Here is a 15,489-nt window from a genome sequence, read left to right as displayed (position 1 = left end):
ATTAATGAGCACCCCTGACACCTGCAATGTGGAGTCTGTAGGGGGTGTTTCCTTTGACTAAGAAGTTTCTGGCTTCCAGTTCTTAGATGTTGGGATGGGCCTGTTGGTAAAACCGTCAAGAGCCTTTTACATTTGGGACACACCACAAGCCCTGCTCCCCACGTGTTCATCCAAGTTTGAATCACAACCTGTTTTACACCTGCATATTCATATCCTCAGGTTGTTTTTTAGCAGCTAATCTGGCTTTCCAGAAAGGTTCCAAGCATCTGGGGACCACATACCCTTTCTCTTGCCTGTGTGCTACCCACCACTGGGCTTGGATGATACACTCACAGGAGGATGGTAGCTGGAGCGCTAACTTGGATTGAGTTCCCAATATTTTTTTTTAAGATTCACATTTTGAATTAGTTTGCTAATTAGTATGAATAATCTCAAGTTTCTTCCTCACACGTATTAAGTGTCAGTGCACGTGAGTTTAGGGAAAGAGTTTTGTTATTTTCCATGCATCTCTACAAGTTCTCAAGTTCACAGGCAGTTAAATTGTGAATATCTAGATTAAATGCTTCCAAGAGAAGTTGCATGGCTCATCCCCTTTTGGACAGTTCAGAAATTTCACAAATAGCCGTAGCCAGCAGGCCACGGGGGTCAAGCTGGGAAAGGTCCCTGAGTCCTGTGCGAGAGAACAGCCTTTCTTGGCACGTGAAGACAACTGAATTTATGTTCCATGGTGTAAGCTGTGGTTGGGTGAATAGTTTTCATCCAGATTCAGGGAAGGAATGAAAGCTCTCCTTGGCAGTCCGTGAAACCTCATTTAAAACAGTGATTAGGTACTACCTACTTTCCCTGACAGGCCCTGGTAGGGGAAGGCAGTGGGTTCTGTGCTCTAAGACAGAGAGGATCGTGTTCCACAGGGAACTTACTAACAGGGGGAGCTGCCGGTGGTGTGGGTTCCAGCTTAGGGCACGTCGGTGGAGCCCAGAGGGGTTGTGGGCCTGACCAGAAAGGAGAGAAGAGAATCCTCCAGGAAATGAGATGGTGTAGGATCGTGATTAGACAGGATCTCACTGACCAAGTGTGGGGAGAGAGGGGGAGGGATCAAGGGCTTTACACTAAGGGACCGGGCACGGAGGAAAGTGGGGAGGCACTTAGCCCCAGGAGCTGTGTTCCTCTGGTCCACAGACTTCTCCCCATCACCTGAGGCCTCGTTCCTGTCCAGTGCTCAGAAGTCAACAGCTGCCTCCTGCCTAAGCACCTGGCTGACCGGGGAGAAAGCAGCAGGGTTATTACTTAACTGAGGAGGAAACAGAGGGAGGATCTGGGAGGGGCCCGGCTCGGGGCACAGGCCAAGTCCAGTGTGTGTTCAGGACCTGGCTCAAAGGTCCTTGTCACAAGGATTTTACTCTGATTCCCAGCAGAATATTCAAATTTCCTTCACAGCCCAGGCAGCAGAACTTCACGCTGCCTGCAGCCCCCTACTCCCCCTGCTTCACACCTGCACACCCTCGGGGGAGTGAACGCCCTCCCAGAGGGCCTTTCTTCTTCCGCCTGCGCTAACATGTGCCAGCCAGCAAGTCCCTGGAGGTCTGTTTCCAGCTTTAGGAGTCTGCTTTGGCCGGAACGTTCAGGGTCCTTAGGGCCTTTAGCATTTAAATATTCCAAAATTGCCTCAGGTGTGTGTCTTTTCTCTCCAACTAGACTGTAAGCTCCTTAAGGGTGAGGACCCTGTCTTAGCCATCCTGTGTGTTGCCTCAAATTCTACTGCAGGGCAAATCACAATCGCCTAGCAGGCCTTGAGAAGATGTATTCAGCTGAAACTATGGGGAAATTCCTAAAGTAGAACCATTTGTTTTTTCTTGTGCTGAACACCAAGGATGACTTAAGATAAAAGGTTAGTCTGTTTTCTTGTTCAAAAAAAGTACTTTCTTCAAAGCGTCAGATCTCTTAAATGATTTCCATAACCCTGTCTCCTCTAACTGAGTTCTCAGCAAACTAAAGTAATAAAGCTGAAACACTAGAGGCTGTTTGACCGGGTCTGGCAGTGAAAACACTGCTGGTACTGTACGCAGAATCCTCTGACTCTGGGCAGTTTGAATCTCAGTATCTGCACCTGTTAAGTGGGAATATTCCCATCTTGTAGAGTTATTGTGGAGATTAGCAATAATGTATGTAAACGCTCTAACTCAGTGTCTGGTGCTCATTAGCTGCTAAAAACGGTAACTGCTGCTTCCACCACAAATAGTGATTCTACTACTACTAATAATAATAACTGGGAATCTGAAGTCACTCCCCTGAGAGAACTGAATTTGACCAGAAATTTATTATTATGCAGGCTTTATAGGTTGAGAATAACTTATTCAGCAGCCTTTATTTCTGTGTTATTCTTTTTTTTTTTTTTGCGGTACGCGGGCCTCTCACTGTTGTGGCCTCTCCCGTTGCGGAGCACAGGCTCCGGACGCGCAGGCTCAGCGGCCATGGCTCACGGGCCCAGCCGCTCCGCGGCATGTGGGATCTTCCCAGACTGGGGCACGAACCCGTGTCCCCTGCATCGGCAGGCGGACTCTCAACCACTGCACCACTAGGGAAGCCCCTGTGTTATTCTTGCTCTCTTCCTTAATCCTGTTATAAAATCCAAGAGGCAAACAGCAACTTGTTTTTTATTATAATTTGTTCAACAAATACCCGTGTGCCTTTGCTATGTAATGATCCAAGGGTTCACAGAGATGAGTAACACATTTTGGCCTAAAGATTATAATCTAACTTGGCCGCACCACTGACTTCTTCCCTGTGATACGCTTTAGGTTCAGTGGAAAGCAAACTCCTGGGAATTATTCCTTCTTCTCCATCTGCAACTGAAGTTACAGATGAGGTGACCTAAGCTGCCTAGTTTGTATTTCCATGAATTCCAGTTCCTAATCACCTTACCCGCATCCAAAGTGAACCAAACCTCAGACCTCTGGGGCCTTTCTAAGATGGTCCTCACCGTGGCATGTTACATATATTAATCTGCAGGAAGGCCAAGTTATATTTACACTGAAAGGTGAAATGTAACTTCCTCTCCAGGTAGGAGGACAGACGCTTTGCCTTACAGAGAACGGAGGGGGTTGTGTTCAGGAGTTTCATTGCCAGCCAACCTAACATCCTGAAGTTTGTAGGTGAATTTGGGGAAGACTGTGGCTTGCTTTGGGCACCGTGAAGCCCACACCTTCTAGTATCTGGGCAAAGGGGTACCTCCAGTAGCAAGAAAACCAAACAGCTGTTTACATAGAAGGTGTCTGCCTCCGTTCTCTCTCTTTTTTAAAATAAGTTTATTTATTTATTTATTTATTTATGGCTGCGTTGGGTCTTCGTTGCTGCGCACGGGCTTTCTCTAGTTGCGGCGAGCGGGGGCTACTCTTCGTTGCGGTGTGCGGGCTTCTCATTGCAGTGGCTTCTCTTGTTGTGGAGCACGGGCTCTAGGCGCGTGGGCTTCAGTAGTTGTAGCACGCGGGCTCAGTAGTTGTGGCTCACGGGCTCTAGAGCACAGGCTCAGTAGTTGTGGTGCACGGGCTTAGTTGCTCCGCGGCATGTGGGATCTTCCCGGACCAGGGCTCGAACCCGTGTCCCCTGCATTGGCAGGCGGATTCTTTTTTTTTTCTAACATCTTTATTGGAGTATAATTGCTTTACAATGGTGTGTTACTTTCTGCCTTGTAACAAAGTGAATCAGCTGTACGTATACATATATCCCCATATCCTCTCCCTCTTGCGTCTCCCTCCCACCCTCCCTATCCCACCCCTCTAGGGGGTCACAAAGCACCGAGCTGATCTCCCTGTGCTATGCGGCTGCTTCCCACTAGCTAGCTGTTTTACATTTGGTAGTGTATATATGTCCATACCACTCTCTCACTTCGTCCCAGCTTACCCTTCCCCCCCACCACGTGGCAGGCAGATTCTTAACCACTGCACCACCAGGGTAGTCCTGCCTCAGTTCTCTTGACAGTGCTGGGACACTAATTGTTGACTGAATTGTTCTTAATTTGACCAGGAAAGGGAGAAAAAGGTAGAAACCTTATATTTATACAAGACTCTGATGGCTGAGAGCCGAGTCCATTTAACGGTCCACGTTAATTCCACGCACCTGATCATTGTTCCGCCCCTCACATCACCTGCTGTACCCAGACACGGTTCTGGATAGACCAAGTTTGAAAAGCAAGGTGAAGAGAAAAAGACAATTCCTGAACCTTTACCCTACCCCACACCATCTTCACTTCGATGCCCGGTGCCCAGGAGGTGCCAAGGCTCTGCCTGAGACGCCTTTTGAAAAGATTTATTGCTTCTTTCAGATCGTGGGAAGAATTACAGCTTAATCGCAGGAGCTGCTGTTGCCTTGGTGTAGTAGGCAGCTCTCGGTACAGTCACAAATAACAGGCCCTGTCTGTTTGCCAGTCTGAGTGTGCTGGAAATGAGTGTTGTCTCGCATCCCCAGAGGAGCTCTTAATTAAAGCTTCATTATGCACCATAAATATGTTTTATTTGGGGCCCCAGGAGGTGGGATTTTTGATCTGGGGAGGTGTAGGGCCTAATAAGGAGTCAGGAAAGAAACCGTAAGCAGCGACTGAGCCCTTGAATTTGTCTCTCCTCCGTGTGGTCCTGAACCAACAATCAGATCCAGCGTGGGCTTCCCCCAGAGGCCTGTCCCTGGTGCCACCCTCTCAGGGCCGGCTCGGCGGGCATAGTCACACCCCCAAGGCTACGAGTAGACCCGGAGGAGCCTGATGCGTTTCTGGTGGTTAACGATCCAAACTGCGCCAGACGCGGGAGTGAAGAAATCAGATGAGTCTCGAGAGAGGATGGGCTTTTATTGGTCGCTCACTCCTTTAGGTGCTAGAAGAAGGCCGAGTGAAGTGGGAGCAGCTGTCTTGGTCTTCCTGCTTCCCCGCCGTTACACCTCCTGCCGTCGGTCCCGGCGCTGCCCTCCGGAAGCTTAACGTCCCCCCGTTCCCACTCCCTGACTCCACTGTGCTGTGTCCTTCGCCGAGGGCGACTTACCACACGAGGTAAATTCTACTGGGCCTTCGGGGGTCCGGCAGGCACAGCACAGGGGTCTCGGCCGGGCTGGGGCAGGAGATGGGGAAGTAGCACAGGGCTGCCGGTGACTCGGGCGCGGGGCCCGGAGAGGAGGGAAAGGAGACCGGAGGCAGCGGCGGGGAAGAGTCCCGGGCCCCCGGGGAGGCGGGCGGCAGTAGGGGCAGCCGGAGGCTGCAGAAGTTCGTATTGGGCTGCAGGACGGGGGAGAAAGCAAAGACGGAGCAGTAAGGGGAATATTCAACACAGAACAGGGGGTCCTGGCTGCTGTCACCTGCACGAAAGAAAAAGAGCAGTCAGGAGGCAGCCCTCACGGTGGGAAAGGACATTTGGAAAAGGCTGTGAATGAATCTAAACGCAAAACTCGTTCTTCGGGGGCTGGGGGTGGTGTGTCTAGGTGGCCTGGGGGCAGCCGGCCTGGCTCCTGCCCAGGAGGTGCCTGGCTTGGAGCTCAGAGTCACTGAAGAGCTAACCAGGGCAATGGCATCACCCCTCCTCCAGCCGATGGTCTCCGGCGTCCCTGACAGATGCAGGAAAGTTCTTTCCCACTAAGTTCCCATGTGGAAGCTCGTGGGCCCTTCCCCCCTCCCACAGCCAGTCTAATTAGCTGTTCTGGCGGCAACATATGGTGGCCCACTGGGTCTCACTTCGGTAACGCTCTCTCCCCTGATTTTCCAGATGCCCCGGGTTGGGAGGTTGTGGTCATGCCCTAATCTGGCCTTTCTGCTGCAGAGGGGAAGCTCGGGGAAAGAGAAAGGAGCAGAGAGATCCTGGTGGGCTCACGGCAAGGGGGAGAGAGCAAGCAGGGAGAAGCAGGTGGACGGGGGAGGTGTCCAAGTGAAGTTAATGATTTGTTCGCTAACCTCACACTCCATCTGCCATCCTTGCTGGACGCAGAATATGGGCACGTGATGCAGTCACGATCCAGAGAGACCCCTCAAGCATGACAGATCTCTCAGCTCTGCCACTAGCCAAGCCGGGTCACCTTGGATCAACGGCTTACCTCCTCAAAACCTGTTTTCTCTAGCCCTGCTCCTGCCAGGGTGGTCCCGAGACCAGCAGCATGGCTGTCACCTGGCGGCTTCTTAGAAGTGCAGTCTTGCTACCCACTCAAACCTACCGAATCAGAACCTGCAGTTGACTGAGGTCCCCAGGTATTTCTCAAGAACTTCTGAAGTTTGAGAAGCAAGGCTATGAGGTCCAAACCTCTGGGATGAGAATCAGCTGTAGAGCTTGTGGAAAAACCAGCTCTGCAGGCCCCTTCCTTGGAGAGTCCAATGCTCTGGGTCAGGACGGGACCCAGGTGTGTGTGTTTTATTAAGGACCTCCCTGGCGATTCTTATCAGAGAACCTGGGGAAATGCTGCGGCTGAACTCAGTTCCTATGCTAAGATGCCATCCGGTTGAAAACCATTACCTATAACGGAGGGCTCTCGGTCCTTATTTACTTGAATCCGCTGTAGGAGCTGACACTCTAACCCACTCATCTCCAAAGGCCTCCCTTGGCTCCTGGAGTGGCTCCTACTTCTCGGACCATTTCTCCGTAGTTGTCTTCTCCCTTCCCTCCTCAGGTGTTCGTATTTCCCGAGGCTCCTTCATCATCTCTCGTTACCCTGTCCACTCTCGCAGGGGAGACGTTCCTGTAGTTCCAGCCACCTCTTACTCACTCCAGGCCCTTGGCTTCCTTCCGGTGGCCAAGAGTTCTCTGCTGAGCAGCAGACCTGTGTACGCAGGTGCTTCCTGGCATCTCCTCCTGGCCCGTCCTGGCTGTTCATTCACGGACAACGGCCACAGGATGGGCCCCACCTACTTCTTGCTTTGTCAGCCTTGCAAAGGAAACTGCCATTGGCTTAGTTTTCTGGGCCAGACCTCCAAGATCTCTTTGATTCCTCCTTTTTCCTTCTCCCCATCCCCAGTGCTCACCAAGTTGTGCCAGGCTTACGTCCTTAAACATCCCTCCAGCCCAGGCCCTCTCTCTCTGCTTTTGCTTCAGGTCAAGCCCTTCTCATTTCTCTCCAGGTCCACAGCAGCTTGCAGCTTGTCTCTCGGCTTCTGTCTGCCCTCACCCTCCCAGCCAGCCAGCCCCCTTTCATGAACACAGTCAGATTTCTTTTTCTTTTTTTTTTTTTTTTTGCGGTACGCGGGCCTCTCACTGTTGTGGCCTCTCCCGTTGCGGGGCACAGGCTCCGGACGTGCAGCCTCAGTGGCCATGGCTCACGGGCCCAGCCTCTCCGCAGCATGTGGGATCTTCCCGGACCGGGGCACGAACCCGTGTCCCCTGCATCGGCAGGCAGACTCTTGACCACTGAGCCACCAGGGAAGCCCAACACAGTCAGCTTTTAACGATGCCGATCTGATGCTCCATCGCCTCCAGCATGACGTTCAAGGCCCTTGGTGGCCTGGTCCTTGCCTACACGTAGGGCGTCAACTTTATACTTCCTAACTTGTAGCCTGACCCTAAACCAGCGCTTCTCAAGCTCAAATGTGCACACAAATCTCCCGGGGGCCTGTTAAATGCAGGTTCTGAGTCAGTAAGGCCGGGCTGGGATTCATGCATTTTTAACAAGCTCTCCCGTGATGCCTCTGCCCCTAGTCTGGGGATCCTTTGAGGCCCTAGACTCTTTGTAGTTCCTCCGTGTCTGTCTGTCTGTCATCGCTTCCCCCTCTTCCTTGCTCTCTCCTCCATGCCTTCGCACCCTCGGTACCTCCTGCTGGGCGCACCTTTCTCGCCTTCCTCCCCGGGCCCTGGCTCAATCCCCTCCTTCAGGATTTTCACCCCGCCGGCCCCTCCCCACACATCCTTAGAACTTGCCTTGGCTGGGGCGTGTTGGTGTCCTGCCCTCCCACTAGGCAGTGAGCCCCTGGAGGGCAGGTCCTGTGTGTGGGGCAGTTGAATGTACCTATGCTAACATCCCATAGGTACTGGGGGTACAAATGGATGAGTTTATTGGTAATCAAAGAGGTAAATTTTTTAATAACCAAGTTATGACCTCTCACATCTCAAACTAAAATTTCTTTGGTTGAGCTATTCTCTTATAAAGGTGCTAACCTGGGAGCAGTCTATGGTGTTGGAAGCAGGCTTCATACATAGAGGGAGGCTTCGGGATTAACCTTTACCTGAAGCCCAGTCTATACCCAGGATTTCAGTCCTCCTGTCTACCTGGTGGGGTTGGTAACAACTCCATTTTACTGACGAGGAAACAGAGTTTGGAGAAGTTGCCAGTTTACATTTATAGGGCTGGTATGTGGTAGACCAGGAATCTGAGCCAGAGCTTCAAATTCCGGGCTCTGTGATGCCCCAGGCCCCTCTGTCTTAGGAGCGTTACTGTAAATGGACTGAGAATTATGGTTCTCTCTACAAATGTGGGAGCATTTGCTTATGTTGGTTGTTTTCTAACTTGGGCAGACAGCTTGGAAAGTTGTTGGATGCCAATGGACTTGCCTGGAAACCCATCAATCTTGGCCTTTCAGAGGACATCTTCAACAGAATTTATTTGCCAGGTAAGTCATGAAGATTGGGATTTGCCCTCAAAATTCCCTTCCAGGCTGCTCTTCAAATGAATAGTTCCCAATCCAAAAGAGACCACAGTTGTCTTAGATGTGTACATTTTAAAATCTGAGTTTACTGCTTTTTCTTAGTTTTACAGTCTCCACTATAAGCCACTATTAATCTGACTAGGTTTTGCTACTCCTACAAATTCGAATCTGGTAATGACTAACACTGAACTCAATAAGGAGTGAGGAGAATTTCAGAACATTTGGCTTTGTTTTAAAGGGCAAGGTTTTGGAAGCAGGCTCACCAGACTCCATCCAGATCCATTTTCCTGGCACGTAACTAGCAGGACTCTGCCCGGGCTCCAGGTGAGAGGAAAGGGCAGGAGAGGGTACTTACTTCCTGTGAGCCTGGCACGGGGATCAAGAGTGACTTAGGACTCCAGGTGCCAGACCCCCACAGCACAATGGCCTTTGGATGCCTCTGCGTGTCCTGGAAAGGAGAGGTGGCTCCTTTCCAAGGCAGGATGGGGCTGGTAGGGGTTTTGGGAACAGGCAGGAGTCCAGGAGCTGATGGCCACCACAGCTCCCTGCACTCACGGGGCCTGCTGTCAGCTCTGCTTCCCCCTGATTCATTCATGGGAGGATGCAGATCCTGCATACAGACTGGGCTTTCGGTAAAGGTTAATCCCCAAGCCTCCCTCTGCTTGAAAGCAGAATATGTAACTCGGCCAGGCTTATTTCTCACCCTGTGTCAGTGTTCACCTTGATCATGAAATAGGATTTCTGAATCAAATGCACATCAGACCCAGCTGGGTCTTGACTCACTGAGTTTTCCACGTCTTTTTGGGGGGGAAGCAAACCTCTCGCTTGGTGAATGCTTTCTGATTGTTCATCTTTTTCCATTTGGTGTTTTGCTTTGGAAATTCGGGGCACAGTAGAAGTGTCTGTACCTGCGTTTGTGTTAGGAGTTTAAAAATATAACCCTGATTTTTGGTAAAGGAGAAAAGATTGGGGTGGGAGGTGGGGAGGAGGTAACGTGAAGACAAAGAAAACAAAGTTTTCTGGTCCATTCTCCCTACTGAATACAGCTGCCTCGTACCCGATACCTTAAGGCTGTCACGTATGAGCTATGGCGTCGGGGGCCGTTCTAATGGCTGACCATATGTTTATCATTGAGTCCTCACAGCCATCCCAGCAGGTAGGGTCTGTGCTGACGCCCAGGCTCTGCCGTTTTACAGATGAAAACACTGAGGCACAGGGAAGTTACTTGCTCCAAGTAACAGCAGATGAGAAACGGGGCTCAGATGCTAATCCAAGCATCTTGACGCTAAAGCACTTGCCCAAAACTGCATGGAGGGAGATAACAAGGAGAATCCCAAGCCAACTCATTTAGAAATAGTTCCATGGCGTGTACGAATGAATTTAAAACGCGTGAATCTCTTCTAACAGAGTGCGAAGTACAATGAAGATCTGTTATACATCTGTTAGTAGAGGGCACTGATGGCTCCTCTGTTGTATTGATAACTAGCTGTTTTAGGCGTTCCAGAAATCATTCACATAGAAGGATTATAAGGGAGTATCATTACATACATTTGCATGTAAGTCAAGCCACATTCCCCAGCTGTATTGTTTTATGCAGGAAAGGTCTGGCGTAACACAGTATGGAAGGTGAGCCTATTAGGCAGATGTTGCAAAGGGATTTCACTGTCTTAATGCTTCAGTTTTGCACAGAACTCAGGTCTGACATGGAAGAAGTTTTGGTGACCTACTGCCAACTTTGGGTGACCACCCCCCCACAAAATGCTTTAGAAAAATATTTCCCTACAGAGGTGAAGGAAAGCAGGAACCTATGAGTTTACCCAGTGAATTGGATCAATGTGTCCAGATAATTCAGGTCCCCAAGACTCTTTTTCTATAATATCTGAGTTGTCACCACCACTGGACTTAACTTTGCCTGAATGGACTCAGCTTAAATTCTTGCCATGTCCCTGGTCTGTCATTTCACTGTGCTGATGAAGAAACTCTGAGGGTGAGACTCTACATGTAAAACGAATGGATCTTAACACACCAAGGCTTTGCTTTTAGCTCACATGATCAACCCAGTTTGCTATAGAACTGAGTCGGCTTCTGTAGTAACTGACATCAACCAGCAGGGCTGTTACACTTGCTGGACGGCCAGGCCACAGTCCAGCTCATGGCTGCATGGGGCTTGGACACGGTCTAGAGCTATAATATGGTGATAAAGCTGGTGTTTTAAAATTTATTTATTTTATTATCATTATTTTTAAGCTGGTGGTTTTTAAAGGCTGTTTACTACAAGTAACATCTGTTATGTGGTGAAATAGATATCTTTCTGCCAACTTGGCTCTCTTGCCTAAACCTTGGTGCTTTCTAGTCTGGTAATTCTTTGAATTTGAGGTTTTATAGAAAGTGAAGTGAATTAATTCTCCCTCTCTGTCAGTGTTGTAAGTCCCATGTGGCATCCGCTCAGTCGGAAGAACATCTATATTAATCAGACGAGCTAAGATGGAGTGGGCCTAAACTGTCCATTAGAATGATTTATCTCTACAGAGGGCAAAGCGCATCATGCAAACAGCTACCTAGTTTTAGCAAGAAGGCTAAAAATTATATCGAGTGACTGGTGTTGCCTTACTTAAATTTATTTTTTTCTATTAAAGACATCCTCAATTTGATACATGACAACATGGATTTTGAAATATTGGGGGAATGATCTTATCTGCCCTATTTCATTCCTTTTTTTTTTTTTCTTTTTTTTTTTTGTGGTACGCAGGCCTCTCACTGTTGTGGCCTCTCCCGTTGCAGAGCACAGGCTCCGGACGCGCAGGCTCAGCGGCCATGGCTCACGGGCCTAGCCGCTCCGCGGCATGTGGGATCTTCCCGGACCAGGGCACGAACCCGTGTCCCCTGCATCGGCAGGCGGACTCTCAACCACTGCACCACCAGGGAAGCCCCTGCCCTATTTCATTCTTAAACAGCTGAATTAAAGTCCTAATTCCTACTAAATCAAAATGAGAAGTTGTTAACTACGATGATACTTTCCCCTGATTAAATAAGGAAAAAGAGTTGGGGCTTTGTCTGAACGGACATCATTTCGGAAGTCAATTTTTCTTTAAACTTCATTATAGCTATAAAATGTGGGTGGTTAATCTAAGTGAGAGCTGCCATTGTCTAAAAATGCATTAAGACTTAACCAGACGGGTGGTAGCACGACAGGAGCTATTTAGGATTAGAAAGTCATCGTGATTTGGATTTAAGCGAATTGCATGCTGTTTACGAATTCTTCGGCAGTTCATCTGGATCGCTTCCATTCCACCGCAAGCAGAAGGCAGACCTTTCTGCCTCGTTATCCCAACTTCCACGTCAGTTCCCAGGGGAATCAAGTTTGTCCTACAGATGTTGGCTTTAATGGGGATGAGCCTGAGGGACTCTAAACTTTCAGTTGCATTTATCCCCTTTCTGGATACTATTAAGTTTCTCCTGCCTTAAGCAGAGGACCGGTCTTTGCTTCAAAGGCAGCTAAAGAGTGAATTATTTACCAAATTGCACAAAGGGGAAGATTTACCAAGCCCCCCTTTTTTTTCCCAGAGAGGACAACCCCAGAACTGGAGGACTTTCTCAGCCGTAAATTATGCCATTCAGAAGCTTTTGAAAGCGTCCCTTCATGCTCTGGACTGAGTCATAAAATCTGATACCTGGGGCCAAATGCCTTTATCCCTCCCAGAAGGGTGAAGAAGATGAAAAGGCAGCCATTCTGGGCCAGTGCCACAGAAAGCCGATGACTGGGCAGAAAATGTGGGCAGTGGAGACAGTTACTCTGCATAATTCACACCTCCTTGGCCTGAGGGTCTACTCCGAAATGGATTTTATCATTTGCATAAGATCATCAGACCCTGCAAAACCTGAATTGGCCGCTTGGAAAACACTAGGTGTAATCGGGACCATGAATTTGATTGCTGTCCTTCCCTCTGATGCTGGGATTTTAGAGCTTGTGAATTTCAATAAACCCGCCACTCACCTGGAGAGGGTTTGCTGGGGCCCGCGTTCTCTGATTTCTTTGGAGTCATGGTACCTTTATGTTTGTGCTTGACTGATGTTTGGTCAATTGCTGGAAGTCTGGAATCACTCTTATGCGCAGAACTCTTGGCAGATAATCCTGGTTCGGCTAGAGCATCCTTCTCACCAGAACTCTGCCGAAAATGAAAGGTGTCTGAGTATCTGTGGTCAATAGGCCATCTTGGCTGGGCAGAGGAAGAAGAGACAAGCCAAATGCAGCAACCCCTCAACAAAGACACTGGAGCATCCTGCGAGCTCAGTGTGCCCTTTCACCAGATTTCATCAGATTTTCATGGACTGGGCGTATCAATTTAGAAATAATAGCAAAGTTAATGAGTCTGTTTTGTAGAACATTATGAAAAGAATGAATTCCTGACCCTTAAGTAATCGGATGACCAATAAACAGCTCACGTTAAGAGCTACATATGAAAACAGGAGAAACCATCGTGCATTTAAACTTCTTGCTATTTGTTATTTGAACTACTTTGTGGGGAGGGGGAGGAAAAATGTTCCTTATGTTAATCATATACTTGACAATGAAAAGGAAATTTAGATAAGTGTGTTGGGACTGAATCAATGAGACCTCAGTTTAATACTCTGAATTATTGGGTGCAACATAAGACAGATTAATCTTTTTTTTTTTTTTTTTTTTGCGGTACGCGGGCCTCTCGCTGTTGCGGCCTCTCCCGTTGCGGAGCACAGGCTCCGGACACGCAGGCCCAGCGGCCATGGCTCACGGGCCCAGCCGCTCCGCGGCATGTAGGATCTTCCTGGACCGGGGCACGAACCTGCATCCCCTGCATCGGCAGGCGGACTCTCAACCACTGCGCCACCAGGGAAGCCCAGATTAATCTTTTTAAAAGGCCCCTACTTGTCAGTCTTCTATAAAGAAGTCAGTATAAATCTATGCACGGACAAATCTATGCACGGACAAATCCTGACTCATGCGGTGTCAGAATATCTCAACACAGCCTTGCGGACGCAATAAAAATTATCCAGGCATTCAATAGCTTTACACTTTGCCACACTTACACCCACCAAAGAAATGAATGAAAACAAACATGAACAATTAGGAGAAACTTGGTCCTGAAGGGCGATTTAAGTCCTGCCTTAAGGTCTTAGATCCTGGTGTTAATATGATTTGCTAGGCGATGCACCCAACAAACAAAACCACGGGGTTCCCCCCCGCCCCAGGGGCAGGGTCAGTAAATACTCCTGCACTGCACAGTGGTCTATATCGGCAAGTCCTCTGAAAGTGTCGTCCTCTGCGGACACAGAGTGCTAAATCAACGTCCTCCACGCCTCCCCAGCGGTGCCAATTGGTATTGATTTTGCTTCCCGTTCTCTCTGACAGTTGTGGCATTTTCATTTTAAGCCTTCTGACTCAGGAAAATACTCTGAATAGCTTTGAATTATTGGGGTAACGTAAGACAAACTACACTCTCAAAAAAGTCCTCTACCTGCCAGTCTTTCTACGAGGATGTCGGTACAAATCTACAGGTGGACAGATCATTATTCTCCAGGATTAGAAATCATGTTTGGTGACTTAGAGCCTGGTGACAGCCTTCAAACAAATAATTATTGTTTCTCCCTGCATTTTCAGAAAACAGACCACCCTCAGATAAAGGGACGGGAAAAAGGAAAGGACATAATGAGTTGGTTGTTCTCCCTTTTCCCTCTTGGTTCTGGAATTTAACAGAAATCCTTGAAAATGATTCTGAAATGTCAAAGATGAAACATGAGGTCATTTCTGAACATGAGATAGGCTTTCCATTCTCAGAAAAGGAAATGTGGGCAAATTTTAATTCTGGTGCCTAAGATGGTCATAAGGCAAGAAGAACAGCGGTGAACATGTGACTGAATTTCTTCCACAAACTGCTCAACACAAACAACTTACATTAGCGAATGGAGAAGCCTGCTCACACATCTGTTTTTCAGCCAATGGAAAGGCAGGAAAGATGCTCTGGGCTAAGATTACCAATATCCATGGTTACAGCATCAGGAGCAGTAACAGTGTCCACTCCTGGTGGGTCCGTCCCCTTCACCCTCAGCCAGGACTAGAATTCTTTGCTTACCCCAGGCAGTGGTGAATCGGGAGGAGCTGGTGAAGAGACTTTTTACTGGGTGGGGTGTTAAGCCATGTTTATCCTTCTTTCACCCATTCATTGTACCTCCAGCATTAATAGCACCAAAGGTGGAAGAAAACTTGGCCAATTAAACCATGCCAATTACATATGGTATCATGCACCTGCCTTCCAAGTATATCCTTCTCTGGTTCCTGGTTCCATCAACCTTACTTCCAGTTGCAAATCTTATCTATCTATCTATCTATATTTTTGGCTGCGTTGTGTCTTCGTTGCTGCGTGTGGGCTTTTCTCTAGTTGCGGAGAGTGGGGGCTACTCTTCGTGGCGGTGCACAGGCTTCTCATTGCAGTGGCTTCTCCTGTTGCGGAGCACAGGCTCTAGGTGCGTGGTCTCAGCAGTTGTGGCTCGTGCGCTCTAGAATGCAGGCTCAGTAGTTGTGGCTCACAGGCTTCATTGCTCCGTGGCATGTAGGATCTTCCCGGACCAGGGCTCAAACCCATGTCCCCTGCATTGGCAGGCAGATTCTTAACCACTGAACCACCAGGGAAGTCCCTGGGAATCACCCTTGAGTCCAGAAATTACAGCTGGAAGTGGGTGTTTTGTCAGTTGGAAACTAAAGCCACAATGGTGAGAACTATCATATTTATGAATGTGCTACTGGGTCTTTTTGTGCTTGCTTTGAGTAATCTTAAGCCAATCACTTCAACTTTTTGTATCTTCATTCGTGTCCTGTCATGTATTCAGCCATTCTCATGTATCCTTTCTCATGAAAG

At 48.7% G+C, this 15,489-nt stretch overlaps 1 protein-coding gene across 1 annotated transcript in view; it reads right to left on the bottom strand.

Moving 5' to 3' along the window:
* The window catches only part of MARCHF10 (membrane associated ring-CH-type finger 10), an 83,620-nt gene that overhangs the window by 39,431 nt on the left and 28,700 nt on the right, over window positions 1-15,489 (bottom strand). Inside the window, exon 3 of the mRNA XM_065897454.1 lies at window positions 12,594-12,765. Coding sequence (XP_065753526.1) covers window positions 12,594-12,765 — 172 coding nt within the window. The remainder of the gene's footprint in view (window positions 1-12,593; window positions 12,766-15,489) is intronic.

This window comes from Phocoena phocoena, chromosome 19, assembly GCF_963924675.1.
Source record: "Phocoena phocoena chromosome 19, mPhoPho1.1, whole genome shotgun sequence".
Lineage (NCBI taxonomy): Eukaryota > Metazoa > Chordata > Mammalia > Artiodactyla > Phocoenidae > Phocoena > Phocoena phocoena.
This window is presented reverse-complemented; position numbering and strand designations above follow the sequence as displayed.